The sequence below is a fragment of the Triturus cristatus genome, chromosome 1_2 (genome assembly GCF_964204655.1).
Source record: "Triturus cristatus chromosome 1_2, aTriCri1.1, whole genome shotgun sequence".
NCBI lineage: Eukaryota > Metazoa > Chordata > Amphibia > Caudata > Salamandridae > Triturus > Triturus cristatus.
Genome location: NC_140580.1, coordinates 38,719,938 through 38,743,707, shown reverse-complemented (window position 1 = coordinate 38,743,707; position 23,770 = coordinate 38,719,938). Strand labels below are relative to the sequence as shown.

Sequence of the window (23,770 nt, the reverse complement as noted above, 5' to 3'; positions counted from 1 at the left end):
GTTTCACAATCTGGTTCACCAATTTTCACGACTAGTTACAGATTTACTAGCTACAAATTGGCTGACATCTTTTCAGTAAGACCTGAGATTTACAGTCCCCTTTCTATTTCCACTACAATGACGCAAGACGCGACATAATAGATGCTCCAATCCACACGATTGTTTGGACGGTTTGACTTTGGCGTTTCAGGACACATGACGTTTTGTCGGAGACCGATAATGGAAGTAATTTTAAGACACTGCATATGTAGCGAACTCTTTTCAGTTTAGTCGTTTGGAATGCTTTATCACTCCTTACCGACCATGCAATATTTTGCAGATATTTTGCATATATACCAAGGGTGCTTTCACACATATCAAGTTGAGCCCCTACTCGTCTTTCGGCATCCTGACATCTGAAAGTTTATTTTCGACCCGCTGAAGTACCACAAGCTGCATAATCCCGACTTCGCTCACGCTTGGTGAGTCTCATTAATTTTACTGTCAGTAGCAAATTTCACGCCACTTCGATTTAAGTAGCTAACATTAGCTTTGGTTTTATAATGTACCAGCAACGTATTTTGAGTCAAGTCCAGGACACATGTTTGGATCATTATCAGGAAAGCCAACAGGTACATTTAGATCACCACACGCTATAGTTCATAGACTGCACACGGGTTACTCACTGGGTGCATTGATACTTCTCTCGGTCTCTTGCGGGCTCCAACCCTATCCTGTTATCTGACATAGCAACAATAATGACTCACATCGCACTCTAATTCACTCACGTCGCAACTTTTCATCCTCCTGGAGTACGAAGGTCCTTTTGAACAACACAACTTAATATTGTTCAGTTTATTTCATATTGTGATAAAAGAATATTTATAAATTTCATTTATAGAAATCCCCTGAAGAAGGGTGCCAATATCACCCGAAATGCATTGGGATCAGCTATGAATTGCATCTTTATTGGCTTTGATTTACCAGTTGGACTGTATGAACCTTATCTTTAATTGGATCTACACCAGAAGAGATAATAAAAAAGAGAAGCATATCTTCAACAAGGACTCCAGATTTGTTCACAGGATCATGTTTTGAATACATGACTCAGATTAAGCATGTGGTACTCATGTATAATTATTGATTTGTTCTTTCTTGTTACTCAATTATACAATTTTGATAAATTGATAACACACACACATTATTGAGTGTCATAGGACGTGTATAGCCTCACTAGAACATTTAGCTCTAGTTTGCATTTCTGTTACACGACAGGCGGCAGGTTAGAACCACCCCAGGCATTGCACACCAAGCAAGTAAACACAGTGATACAAGCGGTTTAATTTGTTTACTGGATTACTTTGAGTGCACACTTAGCTGGTATTTTCTCTTTAACTGTTGACTGAACCACAGCAGTTCCAGTAAATCAAGAAAGGGCATCAGGCCCTCCGAACTGGAATCCTGGGTGGCAGTATATAGGTCGGAGTAGAATCTGGAGAATTCATCCAACACTAACGCTTGGCCTCTAATGACAGTCTGTTGTGCACCTATCAGCTCAGGTATGTAAGCGGTGGATCGTGGGGCACGGAGCATTGCCGCCAGGGTCCTCCCTGGCCTGTCACCCTCCCCGTATCTCTGCGCAGCGGCGTGTTTCCCCAAGAACTTGACTTCACGCTGCGCTTCCTCCTCAAAGGCAAGCAATCTATCCTTCAAGAGGGCCAGCGTCTCGAGGTCATCGGAGGAGTAATATTTTGTTTCCAACTCACTGATGGGGGACTCCAAGGAAGCGAGGGTGCCCCGAATTGCCTTCAACACCCCAGCTTGTCAGGCAGTGCATTTACCCCTAATTACCACCTTGAACGTCTCCCATAGGGAAGCTTCCGTATCGACCGATCCAGCATTAAGGGCAAAATAGTCAGTGATGTCTTCCCTAATTTCTTCCTTGAAGGCCTCATCTAAAAGGGCATTCCTCTGTAACTGCCAGGTAAACAGAAGGGTAGGTGAGTTGGGGAGTGTTAATTGCAGAAGGCAAGGTGCATGGTCCGAGAGGGACCTGGGAAGGTGTGATGTCGCTTCAGTCCAAGTTGCTACGTCGCGCGATACCAACCAGAAATCTAACCGTGACCATGCCCTATGATGCTCGGAAATACAGGTCCCTTCTTTGATAGTGGGGTGTCTACACCTCCAAATGTCTACTAAGGTTCCATCTGAGATGATGGCATTCAATGCAGCACTAGCCAAGGAATGTAATGTGCGAAACGTCCCTTCCTGTCCAATTCATCGTTTAAAATGGCATTGAAGTCCCCTCCCCAGATAATGGTGTCACAGCCTGTCGCCCTGACTCTGGTCCAAATATCTTGAAAAAAGCTCGTGCCATAGACTGCAATTAGCACAATCGGGATCCCACCCAAAATACCCAGTAGCATAACAAACCTTCCCTCTGGGTCAGTGTGTAGTTCCCTTTCCTTCCAGTCCAGACCTCGCCGGATAAGAACCGCGACCGCTCGGGAATAGTTTGAATATATGGAAGAATATACTGGGTCCCACCTATTGTGTTTCAACCCGGGGGAGGGTATAACATTTAGATGTGTTTCTTGCAGTACACATATGTCCACATTGTGTCTCAGCAAATAGACATGTACAAGTCTGGACTTTCTACCATCATTAAGCCCACGGATGTTCCATGTCAAACAGTTCAGGCTCGCCATATGGTGATTAGGTTAATGCAGTATGGAACAACAGTGGGAACAAGGTAACGCATTATACTCATAGGCATCCGGTTGCGGTCTAATGGGTTACATGGTGACTTACTGGCTAAGAACAAACTGTGAACTTCCCGTCCCAACCCCCCACCCACTCTAACCCCCCCAATCAGGTTGTAGAAAACCCACCCTCAACACCCTAAAAGAGCGGATAACCAAAGGGAATTCTCCCATAGGGGCGTAGAACTACCAGCGTACTCCCCTGCCAGGATAGGGTGGCCAAGAGACTTGCCAATTTACCCAAATAATATAAAACATTCTCCATCTTCATAACAGTGCATCAAGTGTAAGGACAGTTCGAGTAACCCAGAACAGCCCGACGTGTCTCAATCCAATCAAGCCTGTCTCCGCCCCCACCAAATCCGATCCAAAGGCCTTTGGGCAGGATCAACCATACCCTGATAGACAGTGTGGCACAGTATTGCAGCATAAAACACTCTACCCCACAGTTAAACGTAACATATAGGTCCCCCACCCTTGAGCATTGAGCGGCATGACTTAAGCAAAGGATATAGCCCGGCAGAAGTTGCAGGCTTGGAGACCCGTTTGGGCTTTTTTTCCCCAATGTCTTTTGTGAACTTGAGGGCGGATTTGGCATCCGTGAAGAAGTGTGCAGTTCCATCATGAGTTACTTTAAGTTTGGAGGGGTACAATAATGAATAAGGGACTTGAGCTTGCAGCAGGAGACGTTTTGCAGGCAGTAACTCTCGCCTCGCTGCCTGCACCGCAGGCGTGAAGTCCGGATAGAATGAGATCTGATTGCCCTTGTGCGTGATCCTTCCCTTCTCTCGTGCAAGGCATAGAATAAGATCGCGGTCCTGATAATTCAAAATCCTGGCCAAAATAGTCCGGGGCAAAGCTCCGCCCGGCGGCCTGGGGCCCAGGGCTTGGTGTGCCCTCTCAACCGCGAACACCGCAGATAGGTGGGTGTCAAAGAGTTCACGGAGCAGATCAGCTACGTAGTTCTCCATCTAGCTGTTGTCTCTGTTATGCCTGTAATACGCAGGTTATTACGGCGTGACCTCGCCTCCAAATCCTCGTTTTTAGCGCGGATGATCCCCAGCACCTGGTCCATATGGAGAAGCTGTTCCTTTGTTTTGACTTGGAATTCGTGAAATTCTGAGGCTCTGTTCCCAAGCACGTCTAGTCTAGTCTCATGTATTCCCACCTGTGATTTGACCGCATCTAATTGGGTAGTGAGCGCATCCAGCTTAGTGTCGATATTTCGCAAACTGGATCTCATCTCGAGCATCAAGGTGCACTGGTCTTCTCCGCGATCATCCATCTGCGACTCTGTAGGCCTCTCGGCCCCAGCTTCAGGGTCCGATTCTGTGGTCCTCTGCTGGTCAAGAGTCAACTTGGGTTGTTTTGTGTCTTGCTTCCCCATGTCTCGATCCGGCACTGCCGACCCAACAAGCAGGTCCCGTCAGCCACCAGCAGTGTGGGTGCTGCGTATGCGGCAGGCGCAACCATGCACCAGTGCACCACCAATGCGATCGCCTTCAATCCGTGGGGGCGGGGGTGCCAGCGCACATTCACAGACCCCAGAGATCTGGGATCTCACCGCCACCTCAGTCAGCCATCAAAAATGTCAACAGGGCAGGCCCGGGCTTCAGGGAGCGACCTCCACCCCCAGGCACTGCAGGGCGACCAGGCCGCCGCATCGTTTTGTTTGGGCCCTCAGATCTCCCCACGAGTGTAGTCTATATCTCCGATGCAACCCAATAGGGCTCTCCCCTGCTGGGCCCCCGTGTCTGAGTTACCGCTATGCCGCGCGGCTGCCCGTTGATTCAAAATGGCGCCCTCGGCCCACGATTCCAGTGTCTCCCTGTCAGTGCCCAGCCAACTTTGCCTGATGATTTGAACAGTCCCGCTCCTCACCTTCACAGGTACTTTGTGCTTGCGCCGTTCGCTCGGTCTAGGATGCTGCCAGTCTGTGACTACTGCGAAAGCAGCCTACGCCACACAGAGCGCCATGGGCTCAATTTCCTGGGCAGTCAGCACATGCAGAGGCAGGGCGAGCTCGCGAGGTCGGCCCCACTACAACTTCGGTCAGCGCTCGGTACAGGATCGGAGAGCAGGACCGTGGGGCTCTTTAAGCGAGGCACCACGTTGTAGGCTTTCGCAGCAGAAGTGTACAGACCGGCAGTGTCTCTCTATATGGCAGGATCAATTAAGGATTTGTTCTCGGCCGGCGGAGCTCACTCAAAGAGCGGCCATTTCGCTGCTCTGCTGGCCACGCCACCCCCCCCCCCGGGTAGTTGAGCATGCTTAAACAAACCTCACGAATAACAATGTTATGTTATGTTAATTTAATCTTGTAAGGCGCACAGCTGCCCAAAGGTTTCCTGGCGCCGCACATCAGAACTGAGATAAAGAAGAGAAAAGAGTAATAGATTCTTCATATTAAACAGCCAGGTTTTTAAAGACTTGCGATAATTCTCATAAATGGTTTCAGGCCGGAGTGCCATCGGAAGGGAGTTCCACAGAGAGGGGCCAAGATAAGAGAAGGACCGACCGCCCATGCGAGACAGCCTGTTCCTAGGCACTGAAAATTTTGCCTGAGTGCAGAACGTAAGGAACGTGAGGGAAGGTAAAGGTGAACTAAAGCATTCAGATATTGAGGTGCTTTACCACTTTTGATTTTGAACATATAGCTCAGGGCTTTGAACTTAATACGGTTCTCGACCCTGAGCCAATGAAGATCTCGAAATGGAATCTATTTTAGGGACCTTACAGAGCAACCTGCCGCCGCATTTTGAACCAGCTGTAACTTCCGTACCACATCCTTATTGGCTCCTAGATACAGAAAGTTGCCATAGTCCAGCCTTGAAGTAACAAGAGCATGGACCACGGTACGTTGTGGAGACAAAGGCAGCATCCAGAGGCTTTTCCTGAGCCATTTAAGGATAGTAAAGCAGACGGACGACACTTTCACTGCTTGATGCCTCATAAAAAGTTGGTCATCGATTATGGCACCTAAGTTCCGAACATTCCCATTTCAGGTGGCCAATGTTGGGGGCCGCATAAATCTTTATTCTTGCCCAGTATCATCACCTCTGTCTTTTCACCATTGAGTTTAAGCAGGTTGGCTTGCATCCATCCTGCAATATTCCTCAACCCAGATTAAAGAGAGGATGATTTGGACGCCCTGTCAGTAGATAAGGAAAAAACAATCTGGGTGTCATCGGCGTAGGAAAAGAGAGACAACCCCGACTCTTTGGCAATAAACGCCAGAGGCCTAACATAAATGTTAAATAATAAAGGACTAAGGATCGAACCTTGAGGGACACCATAGGGTGAAGTGTAAGTTTTGGAACTGGAAGTGGGAGAGAAGACTTGGAACATGCGATCAGCTAAGAAATCTTTAAGCCAAATAAGTGCCGCGCCAGTCACTCCCAAAGATCGCAGAGCTTGCAAGAGCAAAGTATGAGAAAACTGTGTCAAACGCGGCACTTAAGTCTAGGAGTATAAGAGCCATGGTATCCCTGGCATCCACACGGTTGCATAACATTTCTGTGACTCCAAGCAAGGTAATCTCTGTTGAGAAACCAGGTCGGAAGCCAGACTGAGAGTCATGCAAAAAAAATTGGGATTCAACAAATGATGACAGTTGAATGTTGACATGTTTTTCCAAAATTTTTTAAAAGGCTGGGAGCAGTGAAATGGGCCAGAAGTTAGACAGTTGTGCAGGGTCAGTGTTACATTTTTTTTAAAGTGGAAGAACCATCGCATGCTTCCAAGCAGATGGTACCTTAGCTTCCATTAAGGAGGCATTAAGCAACACCATAATTAACAGCACAGATGACTTTTCAAATTTCTGGAACACAGAAATGGGGACAGGGTCCCTAGGAGAACTGGATTTAAGACTGTCCAAGATTCGCCTAAAGGAATTAATGTCCAAAGGCACCCAAGTCTCTAGATTTTTTTTTTTTTAAGTTTTTATTGAAATTAGACAAATCAAATAATACAGATTTTGCGGCTGTGCGATACACAAATAACCAATCAGTAGCAAGTCTCTAGATTGTTGATGGGTGTCAAAGATGTTCTAGCCTGAGGATCCGTATTTATGATTGAATAATCAAGATCCTTTGCATGCTGTTGCCTATTAGCTGGTTGGACTTCATTCAATGTGGAGTATATGCTTTCCACTTTATTGAGAAAGAACCTAGCAAGATCATCACATTGAGATTCAGTGAGATCCGGAGATTTGAGTAGGCACGCTGTGCCCGATAGTTCTTTAACAAGCTTGAACAATGTTTTGGCATTGTTCTGTGCCTTCGAAATAGTAGAGGTCACGTGCTCCGCACGCGCAGCTTTACAAAGTGCATGGTAGTTTCTTTTTGCCAACTTATCTGCTAATTTTGTATTTAGAGCACAGTCCCTTTTCCAGCGTCTCTCAGACGCTTTGCATTTACTTTTCTCTGCTTTTAAACTCTCAGAAAACCAAGGGGCCGGGGGCCAGTGATTGTTCACCTTCTCAGCCGAAAACGGAAGACAAACATCAATAGACTTGAGTATCCAATTATGTATGGCATCGGCGTCTGTTACCGATATTGGACAAGGGATGGGGGTAATCTCAGATAAAATCTTATTCAAAGTATCAATATTTATTTTACCCCAGTTTCTTGAGTTAGGCTAATAGTTGCTGCTGTCAGGTGAAAAGACACTTCCCTAATTGCTCCAAGCGATTGAGTGATCAAAATGAGTTAGATCTCCCCATAGCCCCCATGGCGTGTTCTTCCCACTAGGAAATCTTTTTTAAATCCTGCATTTTGAAGCACACTTTCCCCAAAACATTGCTTAAAGTAAACACTTTTTAGAGGTATTATATACATATTCTAATACTAATGGTATGCAAAGCAAGTAAAACCATCTGCAGTTTTCTTTTTTTTTTTTTTAACATTTAGGAAACATATTGAAAACATAGAACCAAAGGATGTATTTTAAAACAATTCCTTAAGGGAACTGACTGAAAATTTCATAGTTTAAAGGCAGTTCAAAATATTTGACATGACCATAATTTGCACAGGCATCTCTCCCTTTACACCGGCAACTGCCTTTTATTTTTCCTATTTATCCCCTTTTAAGTTCCTATAGCATGGCCATAAAATGAGCTACATGGGGCTATGTTAGCCATAAAAGGCCTTCTCAGTTTTAGTTACTTGAGTCGAAGGCGAGGGCCAATAACATTAGAGGATGGCTTTATAGCTAGCTGAGGCCCTTGCTTGTCCCTCGGATCTACCAAAATTGCTTCATTTGATTTGGCAAGGCAGAGGGGAAGACGGGCTGCCGATGTTCCCCTCTTGCCACTTCTACAGTTTGGTCTCTCACCACATGACAGTAGGAGCTGACAGAGGAGGTAGTGGGAAGGGGAGATAGAAGCCTTCTCTCAAAACCCTCAAACACAGTCTCTGCCTCTTCCCTCCTCTGCACAACTCAACATATTCCAAGAGCAGGCTCGAGAGAGAGACAGGCTGAGTAAATGGATTAGGGTACTATAATAATGTAGGCCGCACACCTATTCCAGCGTTTACAGCTTGCTGCCAGTCCACTGATTTCAATGGAACCCCAATATGATATAAAATCTACTTAACAGCAGAAGGAGAGGAAAATGAAAGGTTCAACGAATTTCATGGTCTCAGGCCTTAAAAAATGCTATCCCGCCATGCATGGGGCTGTGTGTGTGTGTGCTTACATTTACATGTCAGTCCTAGAATGTGGAATGCTTTTGCACTACACCTGATTTAGCATGAAGCTGGGCAGCTGCATGATAGTGGGCAAAATGAAATGGCCATCTGTGATAGGGTGCTTAATTAGAGGTAGTGTTAATAAAGACATCAACCCTAATTTTCTCTTGGGACTTTAGTCCACTCACAAGAATGGGATTGAAAGGGCACTCAAAGTATCTCACAGAAATGGGGATTCTGCAGCTTAGCAAATGAACAAACCTGTGTCTTTCATCTAGGGGCTTGATTTTGTGTTTGTTGGACAGACTAACATCAGCTAGGATGGTGGAGGACATTAGGTCTGCCATCCCAAAGACACTCTGTCCATCAAATGTAGAAATGACTGCCGGCCTAGCAGGAATCTTTGTATCTTGAAAAGAACCACAGTCATAGCGGTTCCCTTCAAGGTACAAGAAGCTTGATGAATGGCTGTTGTCAGTTTTGACAGCGGTTCACCAAACTATTTTCTTTTTTAGAATCAAACTCCCAAAGCTTAAACTTACTTCTGCTCCTCAACTGTAAGCTTTTCCTGACAGTGACAGAAAAAAACACAGTCTGCTCTAAATAGAGTGGGCAGTGTGAAGGCTAATCTCTGGTGGCCTTTTACACTGTGGGCCCATCGAGGTAAGTTTTCTGTTGGAGGAGCCAATGGAGACTCTGCGGACAGAAATGTCCACGTCTCTAAATGAGGTGGGAAGAAGGAGAGTTTGGTAGATTGGGTACTGCGCACATTTATGACAGAGTACCCTGTCTGCCAAGCCCCTATGTATCCTACAGCGATTCAAGATGATTTTCAAATCTTTCTCTTCTTTCCACTTAAAAGGTACCATCTTACTGACTTATCACAATGACTACAAATTTGCAAAAACTAATGTTTTTCAGCGTAAAAACATCTTACAGTTCAATTATTTATCAATTAAACCTCAGGTAAACTTACAATTTAATGAAATATGTGTTTATTCATATGAATTATGTGATCTACAATCATAATCTTCCTAAATTGTCCACTCCACGGGAGTTCCTACACCCCACTTGTCACTTATCACAAAGTTTATATTGTTTATCCTACCTTTCTTGCCCAGCTGTGTCCCACATTTGTAAAGCAAAGCGCTTGTTGTCCACGATCAGAGTTTTTATGCGGTAATCCAATCCTATGGCAAAAAAATTGAAATATTGATTTATAAACATAAGAAAAAAAACACATTTGAAGCTCTTCGTAGTCATCTGGCATTTCCCCTTTTCAGTTACCACCTTTAGCCTGCTGTACATAAAGCTGAGTTCTTAAATAATAAATGCAATATTCTGTGAGACCCTCAACACAATGTTCTGCTATGCCATAGCTTGTTTCCCTCTTACACGCTCTATGCCTTCATTCAGATTTGTTACTTCTGCTCCAAAGTAATTTCCCTCATGCGGATCCAGTTACCATTCTCCTCATCTTTAAACCAGTATGGAAAACCCACCTCTTTCAGTACCCGTCAACAATACCCAATCACTGAGGAATTGACATTCCCAAACATCCCTCACGCCATTTTCTAGCTGTCATCTCGCCACATCCACCCATATTTGTCAATCAGGACAAACAAGAATTACAATTTCTATTTGACAGGTAACTCCACTGTAAAATAACAAAATACATTTCTATTACAATATCTTACAATGGTGCATCATTTCAGCACAACCTCTAGCGGAAGCATGGTTACTGGCATACAGCTATTCTGATAGCTGCCCCAATAGTCAATAGGCCTCTCTATTCCATGGTCCATCGCTTGGCATTTCTTAGTAAACATTTACATTACAACAGCAACAATAGAAATGTATTATTGTCTCTCTCCACCTTTCTAGATGAAGTAGAAACATTTAAGTGGGAAAACACAAGGGGCAGTACGAGTTTTAAGGAATAAACAACTAAGTCATATGAAAATTATATACAAATATTATAATGTGTGAAAATAAAAATGGAAAATATAGCTGGAAGTATTTATATAATAAATGCTACAAATCTCCTTCAAACACCACTCTTTTAGACACATCTTCGTAACTTGGCTCAAAAGAACAGTGCTGCAAAGCCACTCAATTTCATTTGGCAAGCAGATGTCTGCTTAACATTTGCAAGAGCATAGCTGCAGAGAAAACACACATTTATGACCGATTAGAGACTGGAAAGGATAGAATTTAATTTTGTAAAATGCATATTTATGTTGATGAATGTCTTAATATATGTTGCTATAGTGTACTAGTGCTATCTATTTCTTTGTATCATGTATATTTTATTTTACAGTGATGGTGGCAGGTTGCTTATAATGTTTTATTTGCTTTACATTGAAAAATTATAAACAATTAAAAATTTTCACTTAGGTTTAAATAATATTATGTGTATATTTATGGATTGTACAGAAATATAAAATTTTTGTTGAGTTATGAAAATAGTAATTTATTATATCACCCTGTATTTTTATTTGGTTGTATTTTTAGAATTTAATTTATTTTAGAATGACATGAAATAAAATATATTTCAAATTACTTTGAAAACTTATATATTTATAGGCATGTTTTATACGGACTGACGTGTTAATATATTTAGACAGGTACTGCCATGAAAACATAATCTAAAAATCTAAAAACTTTGGAATCACAGCACCGAGACCGCCCTCATCGCTGCCACCGACAACATCAGGACCCTACTGGACAACGGTGAGACCGCAGCTCTCATCCTCCTAGACCTCTCCGCCGCCTTCGACACCGTCTGCCACCGCACACTACGTGCACGACTCCACGCCGCAGAGATCCGAGACAAGGCTCTAATGGACCACATCCTTCCACTCAGGCAGAACCCAGAGCATCCGCCTCCCCCCATTCCGATCAGAAGCCTCCGAGATCATCTGCGGCGTACCCCAGGGCTCCTCCCTCAGCCTGACATTGTTCAACATCTACATAGCCCCGCTTGCACACATCGCCCGACAGCACGACCTCAACATAATCTCCTACACTGACGACACTCAGCTGATCCTCTCCCTCACCAAGGACCCCATCACCGCCAAAATAACCTCCACGAAGGAATGAAGGCCATCGCCGACTGGATGAGGGCCAGCCGCCTGAAGCTGAACTCGGACAAGACGGAGGTCCTCATCCTCGGCTCCAACCCATAAGCCTGGGATGACTCCTAGTGGCCGACGGCATTGGGACAGCCCCGACACCCACAGACCACGCACGTAACCTGGGAATCATCCTAGACTCAACGCTCTCAATGACCAAGCAAGTCAACGCCGTCTCCTCCTCCTGCCTCAACACCCTCTGCATGCTCCGCAAAATCTACAGATGGCTCCCAACAGACACAAGGAAGACAGTCACCCAGGCTCTCGTCAGCAGCAGACTCGACTACGGAAACGCCCTCGACACGGGAGCCCTGACCAAGCTCATCAAACGACTACAACGCATCCAAAACGCCTCGGCACGACTGATCCTCGACATGCCACGTCACAGCCACATCACCCCTACTTCAGAAACCTGCACTGGCTCCCCGTCAACAAGAGGATATCCTTCAAGCTCCTCATCCACGCACACAAGGCACTCCACAAGATCGGCCCTGCCTACCTCAACAGTCGACTCTCCTTCTACATCCCCAACCGCCAGCTACAATCCGCCGACCTCGCACTTGCCACCGTTCCGCGCATCCGAAGAACTACCACCGGCGGGAGATCCTTCTCCCACCTCACCGCCAAAACATGGAACACCCTACCACTGAGCCTACGACAGACCCAAGACCTGCTGACCTTCAGGAGAACACTCAAGACCTGGCTTTTCGATCAGTAGCAGCCCCCCCAGCGCCTCGCGGGTATGTAGTGCGCTTTACAAATATTTTGATTAATTGATTAAAAACTGCCCACTAAACCTCGGATAAATTATGTTGTAAAAACGTATACCTTCCAGCTATCTATGCTCAGGAATATCCACCCTCCCCTTATGTAACACTTCATTACACTAACAAGAGCTCTAATCTTATACAGATTGGGCAACTACAGTAGTATGTACGCAGATCCCCAAAATCCCAAAGCCCAGAAGTTGCAGAAAATGCATAGCCTAGAGTCAAGAATCAGTCTTAACCACAGGAAATTCAAACCTACCTCACCAACACAGAGGAATCTACATTGGCTACCTGTACAACATAGGACTGCATTCTAGGTACTTCATATTATACACAAGGTACTATATAGAGCAGTCAGTAGCAACCTGCATGTTCTGGCCTCTCCTTACCAAGCAACAATAGTCCTAAGATCAGCCAAAGCAACAAAACTCATTCAACACACTCAAAAGACTGAAACATGGGGAAAGATGCTCATTTCTACAATGACCTTTATCCCACCTTAAGAAACCAAGGAAATTACCTCTGATACAGAAAAAGTCTTAAAACCTTTCTGTTCAGTCATGCTTTCAATTTACTCTAGATCTGGATCCATCCCAATGAAGGACTGAACTTAGTCATCCTATGGCTTCACTCACCACTTGGCTCCCACATCTTTTCTCGTTAAGATATTCCACCTGCTTCGTAAGTTTTGTTCATTTGACTACTACCTAATATTTCTTATTCCTATTATGTGTAGCAATGTGGACTGGACAGGGAACATCGAGTGTAAAGAACTATGAATGAATAGACCTAAGAACAGATTGCTATCTGCGTGGGAACTTTTGGGTCTTTACCACCCTCTTGAATGCTAGATGGTCATTGATGATCCTTGGTGATAGTGAGTTCAAGAGCTTGGCAGGGACACACTCCATTAAGACATATTTGCCTGATAGGCTGGATTGTCAGGAAAGGGGCCAGCCTGGAACAGATGATCCTTCTTTCTGCATATAGCTGTAGTCTTAGTTGAAAGATAAGGGAGAAGCACAGAGCCTTCAATGAACTTCATCTGGGAGAGGCAACCATTGGAGGGCTTGAATGGCTTTAATGATATGGTCATGTAAGTAGATGCAGGAGTTCGCTGATGGCTGCCTTTTCTACCTGATTGAGTCTCAGCAATAGGTGGAGAAGTACCCCTTGGCACAGGCATGACAGGACCAAGACTACAGTAGTTTGAACTCTCTGAAATAGGCATAGATGAGGGAAGGTACAGAACAATGTTCACATTTTGTAGATAGCTCCTTGGCCACTTGATTTACTGGAGGCTCAGGTGGTAGGTCGACATCCACCAACTCAGAATTCTGACTTTCATTGAGGTTTTAAGTAGGGTCCAAGTTCCAGATGCCTAGTGGGATCTGCCTTGTTTTTATTGTTTGAAGGCACTGACCTAGAGAACACGAGTCAAGATATAAAGGGCCTTTGAGCTTTCAAATAGTATGTGTGTTGTCCATATAGTTATAGAATGCAACACTGAACAGCATGGTAAAGGGTTCAAGGGTCTCTGGTAATGGTTCGAGGGATGCATTGAAGAGAGGCCTAGATCATAGCTAAACCTTGTGAAGCCCTCCTTTAACATCAGTTATTAAGGTACTTCCCCAAAATTGTACTTGAGGTTGTAGCAGCTAATGGCCAATCAGATGATAAACATATACTAGGGATATACAGATCATAGAACGAATATTTGTAAGCCATTTTTCAAAATGAATGAGGAGGAGTATGGCTAATACCAATAAATCAATATAATGTGTGTCGGTTTACGAGCCCTCACCAGCTATTCTGCTTGAAGTCAAAAAATCAGTTTGTAGTTTACTGAAGGGTTATTTAGAGAGCCCATATTCTGAACACATAGAAAGAAAAGTATTGTCTCCTTCTGCACGTGTACCAGTACCCAGTGGCTCCACAATGCAACACAAGCATTTACAAATTTGCGCTATGAGTGCAGTCTCCCTAACGGAAATTAAGACAAGCCAATAAATTCACTTAATCTCTGCGTGTTAGGATACATTACTACCCAAAAGAGCAATGTTTATGTCATCCTGGCCACTGCCCAACAAAGCAAGTATTACCTATCTATACAACTGTAAACAAGTGTCTTACCAGATTTTATGTTTCTAAATTTAAAAAGGTTCATAATAAACCTTCATTTCTAGCTCTCAATAATATGTTTCATGATAACATTAAACTTTGTTGGCTTTTGCTAAAAGCCCTACACTCCCTCTGCTCTCATTGGATCAATTAGTTGCCAAACATTTTATGGCCTTTCAATGGTTGATTACGAGAGCAGATGTTAGAAAGGAGCATCATCGACTGTATTGGTTGGTTTTGGCATACCTGTGTGTTTATTTGTTCATGGAGCACAGCAATGCCTAAGCAAATCATCATTGCTGTAGGTTTGGTCTGTTTGAAAGAGGAATTGATGAGCCCTTTAAATTCTGAGAGTGATGTCCAAATGGTTACATTCCAGGAAGGCATTAGTAAAACAAAAGTCAGACATAATGGGTTTAGGTAATTTTGTTCAATGCCTGCCTTCAGAGCAAGGACCTATACTTTAGGCAGTCAGTAGAGATTTCCAAAGATTTCCAGTTTCATTTAAATCTCGGTATGTTCTCACCAGTTTTACATAATGACACTAGTTGTCAACTGTCTCTGCAGCTCTAGTGTCTAAGAGTACCATTCTCTAATTAGCTATGTTCATATTTTTGCACTGCACCTTAAATTGGTTGGGGAGCCACCTGATTCCCCTCCTGGAACTTTGACTAAGGAAAATATATATATATATGCCCACTTGTCTAAAACAGAAAATGCCTGTGCATAGTTGTAAAGAAGCCCATGCCATGTATATCTTCATCCGATTGTTACATATTAATGAATAGGATTCTGAGGTATGAGACTTGCAGTTTTGCTTTTACCAGTGTAAGTACAGGGCTACAAATCTGAGCATGCAAAAAGCTGCTGGCCAAATAATCCCAGGACTGGCTGAATATGTCAAACATGACACTGGACACAACTACCTGTGCCCCCTATTGCACATATTGCATACTGCTCCATGCCTCTGGAGGCGCATCACCTGTTCCCATATAATACACTGTACTCAGTGCACACATCATGCAAAACACACTGTGCTCCAAGAGAGTCACGACCTAAAAAAGCTGTGGGTCTCACCCACGGCCAGATTTCCTAGATGTTGAAACAAATAAGAAACAGCTGATGAAAGTTGCCCATTGCTTTTGCAAACGTTACATTTGCACAAGCTCTAAATCAGGCCCGTATGGGTCCTGGAAATCACATAATGCCAACCTTTTTTTCAAGGACCCATACGGGCCTGATTTAGAGCTTGGCGAATGTGTACACAGTCAGAAATGTGTCTGCTATATTACAAGTGAATTATATCCTAATGCCCTTGTGTAAAGGTGGACTGGATATCCATCACATTTGTGACTAAGTACCCATCTGCCGCCTTCAAGACTTAGTAGCTCACTGTCTGGGAGGAACAAAGCACTTGTTTGCAGGATATTATACCTTTGGATGCCCACAGGTCCTGTAATAGGTTTGGTCTTTTTAACATTTCTACTAACCTTAAATTGTATGTTGAATTGAATTTTGGTGCACTGTGTGAAAATGCCTCTTTTTGTGAGGCCCCCCCATTTTTCGGAATGATGTTGCTGGGTTTTTTGTCCCTGTGCACTGGGACACAGCTGTCCAGGCCCAGTGCATGTGCTCTACCACCTGAAACATGGTTAAACTAACTAAGTCCTGATTGGTTTATTTAACTTTCTTTGTAAGGCCAGAGTATATGGTGAAGAAAATACACCTATGCCATGGAAAGTTAAATGTCACCTGAACTGTAGCACTTATTGTGCCATCTAGGAGTGTGATAAGGAAAACATGACTACAGGGCTACCATTTGAGTCTGACTGCTGCACTTTAGCCTACAGCCTGATTAGTAAAAATAACTAATTTGACAGGAGAAAACCCTTCCTTTTAAATAATAATAAGTCATCCCTATTCAGGCCTTGTAGCCCACAAGGTAGAGAGTATACTATTTAAAAATGGGACATATAGAAATTCAATGGCACCATGTCCCTGCAGTGACAGGCTCCCAAAATCTATTTTCACTGTTGAAGGCCCTGGCTGTTCTATGAGAAAACTAGAGTAGAGATTAAAATCTCAATTAGGGTATCTAATGGTTTGGGACCAGCCAGTAAAACAATTAAATTACTTTTTAAATATTTATTAAAACCCATTTTAATGGTGAAGTCAGATTTGACCAAATATTTAGAATTAGTAACTTTTAGAAAGTTGCTTTTTCCCTTCCTGTAGCTCCAGGAGGCTAATTTACAATAGCTCTGCAGCAGCTGCCCAGCAATGACCTTAATAAGATGTGAAAACTGCTTACAGAGCAGAGAGAGAATGTCCTGGTGCTTGGAAATTATTTTTCTTCTACTGGCAGGAAGAACAGCTGGGGTGAGCTCAGGAACTTTATTAACTTCAAAGGGACTTGCTCTGTCACAAGTAAATGGCAGGTTACACTTGGGAAGACCTAACCCTTGTCCACTTAGTCAGGCTGGCTCCATACCCAGAGGGAAGAGAGTTACGCTCAGAACTGGTTTTGAGTGACCACAAAGAAGTGGACTGCTCATTATCCTGGTAACACCTCTGGGTTGGCACATAGGCTTTGAACATGGGGAGAAGGGATTCTCCATCTTGGATTTTGGAAGTAAAGTGCACTATGGGATTGTTTGTAGTAGGGCAAATTGGAACTGCTGTAAAATGGGTAGGGTTTACCCTGTGAACTTCAACCCCATTGATCAGTAAGGCGCCAGGGGTCACCCCCACCCACTACCCTTTGTCAAGATTAAATGAGGTACCCCAAGACACCCTCAAAAAAAAACTGGACCTATGAAAGACCAGAAGAAGGACTGCACCAGCAGTTTGAGGCCTGTGGGGAGACCTGAAGGACTGGACCTGTCTCCAGTTGCACCAAAGACAAATAAGTGGACTCCAAGGGTCAGTTGACTGCCCTCGTGTGTGGTCACAGGGACACTTCAAGCTGCAAGAGACCTTTTCCCTGAAGTGCTCAGTTGCCCGGTGGCAATTGGACCTGGACTGGACCTTGCTGGTGGCCTCTGCTGGAATGAGTCCGGACCCACAAGTGCAGTGTCTGAGCACCTGGGACCTATGGCTGTGTATAGCTGGACGTCTCCTAACACATCTGAAAAGTTGGGACTTCCAAAGTACAGGGACAAACCACCCAGGCCAATCCGCCCAAGGCGTGACTTCACTGGGATACAAAACCAGGTTTCTCCCTCTGGAACTTCTCTGCAAAAGCAAATTAGTTTCAATGGGCACTCAACAAGAAAGTATCTGGCCTTATAGAACTTATCATCGGATACAGCCTGCAAGCTGGTCACACTGGAGGATCAGGAGCTCTGAAAAAGAGACTAACAGCCTAATTTAGAGTTTGGCGTATGTGATACTCTGTAACAAATGTGACATATATCCCATCAGCCGTATTACAAGTGCAATAGGATATAATGGAATTGTAATACGGTGGACAGGATATATATGTTATGTTTGTGATAGAGTATCCCATCTGCCAAACTCTAAATCGTTCCCGAAGTCTGTAAGTAGAAATCTCGACTGAGCCAAGTTTAAAAAAATGTCTAGCCAACAATTGGACTTTTCTGAGCGGGAAAGTTGAATTTTCCTGCTGAGAGCTTTTCCCACTTAAAACAGCTGTTTCAGTGGGACCTTGTCCTATAACAATCTGGCATTGTGGAACTCTACTCGGATACAGCCTGAAACCTTCTCCCGCTTGAAGATTTTAACTTCCCTTTCAGATTCAAATTCTCAAGTTAAAATCTCCTACCGGAATAAACCTACTTAGTGTATCCGACCAACTCTCCGTCGCAGTCAGCCTGAAATCATACATATGTCCCAGTCAACTGTGATCATAGACTGTCACTATCGCTTTACCTTTTCTTGGCCCTTTTTCACTTACATATTTGAAAAAATCAAATCTACAGTTTCACTTATTAGATTTTTGTCATTTTGGTATCATTTTGCCTACTATTATCTTTTTTATTTTTAAAAGTGCGATTTTTCTTGTGTTGTAGTTGACTATTAACTGTTTTGGTACATCACAATACTTTACACCAGTGGTTGTTCACCTTTTGACTTCTGTGGATCCCCGCTTAATCATTACTGAAACACTGGGACCTTCGCCAAAGCATTATTGAAATCTAGGGACTGAGTCATCATTGGAACCAGGGGACCCCAACTGAGTAGTATTGGAATATGGGGACCCCAGCTCAAGCACTTTCAATGATTTGAACCGCAAAACAATACACATAAATGCAGAAACAAGCTTTGATCAAAAAACTACACAAATGATGAAACATTTTATATAATTCACAAATATAAAAATACGAAATTTTAATAATAATTGGAAGGATTGAGCTTTTTTAATTCAATTGAGGCCACCAATGATTCATACTATACTCTTCCACTGCCGTCACAAATCTATCTGTGGATATCAAGTACATTTTTTGGCTTCCAAATTTAAATTCCTTCACATTCACAGAATGTTTTAATATTCTTAATTTTGCATTTGTCTTCTAAATGTATATACACTTTATTAATCTTTTTATATAATTTAACTTTCTAAGCAGTCGCAAACCCCCTGAGGAGGTGTTGCCACATGTTGAGTATCGTTGCTTTACACGTTTTCTTTCAAGCCAAACCTGTCTGCTTTGTGTAATATCCTAAAGGGATTTCACTCAAGTTTAAGTGATTGAAACCTTTGTCTAGACCTAACAGGTTAGTAGCTGGTGTCTGACTACTTCTTAAGTGTTACAAGCCCTCCAAATGGACCAACCAGGTGGAAGATCTTCAGATTTCCCTACTAAACAGAATACCTCTCCTGTGAAACAATAATAGTAATTGCAAATCCTGAACTTAGTACTGACAGCGTTGCTAAGGAAGATACTGACTTCTGAAGCTTTTACCTCTGTTTTGATCAGCCATTTGAATTGATGACTACTTTTTCCTTGCAGCTAAAACTAGCAAAACAAAATTCTTCCTTCTTCTTGTTCCTCCTTAGTCAACCGGCGCTTCTCTGTCTTTAACCCACACTTGCTAAACTCCCTATGTTTCACTCTAAAGCATCATATATTAGATTGCCAACTTCATTGCATCAACTTGTTCTTAACTACACCAAATGCTTAGAATCAAACCTCTGATGCACTATGAGAACATCCGCGTTGTAGTGGAATCACTTTTCCTCTCTCGTGTTGATGGAGTAATGTTATTCTTTATAGCTTGCCAAAAGTATTCCTTGTTCTGTTGTGAATCACACTCCACTCAACATCTCTCCTTAAGAATGGAATCCACGACTGTGATCACACAACACGTTTGTCCTCTATGTTGTTAGGCTCCCTTTCGTGGGTGAGCTCAATGACCAATAAAGTTCACGAGCTTGAGAGCAGTTCCTACCTACATTATGAAAATTTTGTATGTTGATGGAGGGCCAAATCTCATAACCTCATGGACCAGAATGACTATCACTAAAACTTTAAAACAGACTTTTATTTGCTTTGTTTCACGTACTTAGAATGTGCTGAGGAATATCAGTGGTGTACGGTGAACTTTCAAGTAGGTAGAGCATAGTTCACCATGCTGAAGTTACCGGAAAAGGTTAAACAAACTGTCATCAGCCATATGTTAATACACTATGCCATATCCTACACGTATCTTGCATTCAAATTGCATTTATATAGCGCCAACTACACTTGATAAGATTATAAGGAACAAGGAGACCCTAGGAGTCAGAAGGGACCAAGGGTGTATACATTTTTATAAAGGAACAATGGTCCCATTCAAGTAGAGTAAATTAAGATGCCGCAATTAGTACAATGAAAAATTGGGTTTTATGTTTGAAGACAGTGCAAAAATTACCAGTAAATTACATTAAATGTGCGGAAAAAATAAATAAAACAGTGAGTGAGTTGGTGGCAGGGTAATAGGAAATCAGCCGATTTCCGGTACCCAGGCAAGTGATTTAAAAGGTGACTTTTTGGTGCACGAAGGTAGTTATTAACAAAAAGTCAGTAAGACATTTCATACTCCGACATTTCAATTTGCAATACAATGGAGTTTAGAAATGGTTGTCGACGACGTTTCGATCCCTTAGCGAGTGGTGGGATCTCTTCAGGACAGGAGGATGACAATTTCCTAATAATTTTTTAGGGCAAGACCAGGGGCGCCTACCCAGCCGCGGACCACCACGCCTCCCCCGATGGCACAGTACCTCTGGAGACAGACAGACACGCCAGCGGTATTACCAATGGTGATAAACACTGTTCCCCACACTAACTCCTCCAACTCTGTTCCCATAGTCACTATGGCTGAGCAACAAATTATTCCTATTTTTAACCTCTCCACTCACTCACTCTCTGAACAAGAAATCACATTACTTAGCAAAGGACTTTCATTTGTTCCTACCATTAGACCTGATTATCAACAACTCCAAATTGAGCTCTTACGCTTTTTTTAGAAAGATTCGCCTTCACGCCTTCTTTCAGAACAGACCATTCACAACTTCCACAGCATTTACCACATTTCGTCCACCCTCTACCTTCTCCCCGCCACTGTACAGCGTCCCGCCTGAAGTTCTTACTTTCGAAAAGCTGATTCTCAACGAAATCGCTGCACTTGAACACCAACGCACGTACATCCCTTACAACCTTTCACTGTCCGAGAAAGAAGCTATGAAGAATCTTAAGCAAATGAATAATCTGACCATCAAACCAGCAGACAAGGGTGGAGGTATTGTCATCCAAAACACTGACTCCTATAAACAGGGCATATTGACACAACTCTCAAGAACAGATCACTATCTGAGATTGCCCTCTGATCCCACCAAAGAAATTCAAAAACTCATTCTGGATATCACTGAAGAAGGCCTAGCCCAAGGCTTTCTTACCAAGAATGAATTCCAGTTTCTCAATACCAAAAGCCCCCGGACACCAGTAATTTACACTCTACCTAAGATACATAAGAACCCTACCACCCCCCCGGGTCGCCCCATTGTGTCCGGCTGTGGCTCAATTTTGGAACCATTGGGGAGGTACATTGATTTCTTTATCAGAGACTTCGTCCCCACCACTCAATGTTACATTAAGGATACCATGCCTATGGTTAACCTTATAGAGGGGCTTCCCTTTAATCCCCTCAGTAACCTCCTCTGCACCCTCGATGTGGAGGCACTCTATACCAACATTCCCCATGATGAAGGCATTGACGTTATAAGATCCACTCTCAATACCAGGCCACAACCCCATTCCGTCCCCACCTCCTTTATCACTCACCTTCTCAAAATTTGCCTCATTAAGAATTTCTTCCTTTTTGACGGTACCTTTTACCAACAAGTGAAAGGTACCAGCATGGGCGCAGTTTTCGCTCCAAATTTTGCGATACTGTACATGGATTGGCTAGAAACTAAAACCATACTATCCCCTCACAATCCTTTCAGGCCTCACATACAAGAATGGAAACGTTACATCGATGATATTTTCCTCATATGGAACAGTAACACAGACCACCTTGACCAATTCCATAACTGGCTTAATCATCACAGCAATGGTTTAAAATTCACTATTAACAGCAGCAAAGAACAAATAGCATTCCTGGATCTATCAATCATTGCTTACAATGGGGGTCTCTACACCACCCTTTACCGCAAACCCACCGAGAAAAACACTCTTTTGGCATATAGCAGTCACCACCCCAGAGCCCTTCGCGACTCACTTCCATACTCACAATTTTTGCGTATACGGCGCAACTGCTTCTTCAAACAAGACTATTTTTCTGAAGCTAACCTGCTACTCAAAAAATTGACTGACAGAGGTTACCCATGAAAATTAGTCAAGAGATCGCTAAAGAGAGCCTGGTATTGCCCGAGGGAAACTCTACTCACCCCCAAGGACAAGAAACAGAACGACAAACTTTTTTGTGTCACCACTTTCACACCCATCTCTAGCGTAGTGAAAAAATGTATCAAAAAACACTGGCCAACACTTAATGCTGGCAACCTCCATATAGAATGCCCCCTCTTTGCATTAAAAAAGAACAAAAGCATTAAGCGGTGGGCCATTTCAAATGTACCAGTTGTAGCGTCTGCTGCCTCACATTGGACACCAAAACCTTCGTGCATGGTAACATTAACATCACCTTGAATAATTTTTCTAATTGTAACACTAATAATGTTATATATGCCATAACATGTCCCTGTAATTTGATCTATGTGGGGCACACTACGCAGAAAATCAGGATTCGCATTTGTCAACATAGAAGCAGAATCCGCTGCAAGACGGCTAACGCTCCTCTTGTTGAACATTTCACACAACTCAACCATACCGAGGACGACATAACATTGCAGGTGATCAGCGTTATCATACAGTCCACAAGGAACATGAACATTGCATCTGTCCTCAACAAAGAGGAACTCAAATGGATAATTCGCTGTGATAGCCATCACTCAGGACTGAACCGACTTGAGGACTGGTCTAATCTACTCTAACCCTTAATATCCTCAAATTGTATATTTAGCCCTGCGTAATTTGATTGAAATGTTTTCTGTAATTTTTTTATGTACCAACAACTGAGCATGTCCCCGTTGTCTCCATGCCTTTTTACCCCACTTCCCTCCCTTCCAAATTACTAATTATTTCATAATTAATTTATTGAAATTATCCCCTTCTCTATACTTACAATTCCCCCTTCTCTTCCTCTTCTATACTGGTCCTCGACCCTCATCCCGAGCCGCCCCCTTTTTCGGCTTCTTTACCTTCCTTTCACCTTCCCTTACTCTCCTGTGTCCCCACTTTCATATATCCATGGGCGGATATGACCATTCCATCATGGCTGCCCTCATGGCCCACTCTGGCTGTCTTCTCTTTCGATTACTGGGCGTTTCTATTTCTATTTTTCAGCTCTGTCCCATTGAGGCTCTCCACTCGTTCACACAGCCGGAGCCTTCACGCCTACCCGGATCCTCGCAAGCTCCCCAGGTTAGTCCACGCCGCTCTTCTCCTTCCTTGGTCCCCGTTAAATTATCCTCCCACCGTGCTCATTTTCCCTCCCTCCTCCCCGCAGGTTATTCGCGTTACCATACGCTTCTGCCGCGGAACTATCGGCTACCTCGCAACTACTACGTTGTAATTATCTGGGCTCCCGCCCCACGGTGAGTCCAATTTCTTTTCCCGCCCCTGTGTCCCATATCCCCCACCCACGCCCACCCTGCTCATTATCCCTCCTTCCTCCCCGCAGGCTTCATTGTTTTCCCAACGCTAACAAAACGGACGTTCCGGCTCCCTCGTAACCGGTTTCATATCCAGGAA

The 23,770-nt window shown here is 43.6% G+C and overlaps 1 protein-coding gene across 8 annotated transcripts in view; it reads right to left on the bottom strand.

The window, feature by feature from the left end:
• Nucleotides 1-23,770, bottom strand: part of RAB44 (RAB44, member RAS oncogene family) — a 710,497-nt gene that overhangs the window by 95,818 nt on the left and 590,909 nt on the right. For all 8 annotated transcript variants that reach the window (XM_085600504.1, XM_085600485.1, XM_085600530.1 and 5 more), the window contains one exon: nucleotides 9,540-9,621. In XM_085600504.1, coding sequence (XP_085456630.1) covers nucleotides 9,540-9,621 — 82 coding nt within the window. The remainder of the gene's footprint in view (nucleotides 1-9,539; nucleotides 9,622-23,770) is intronic.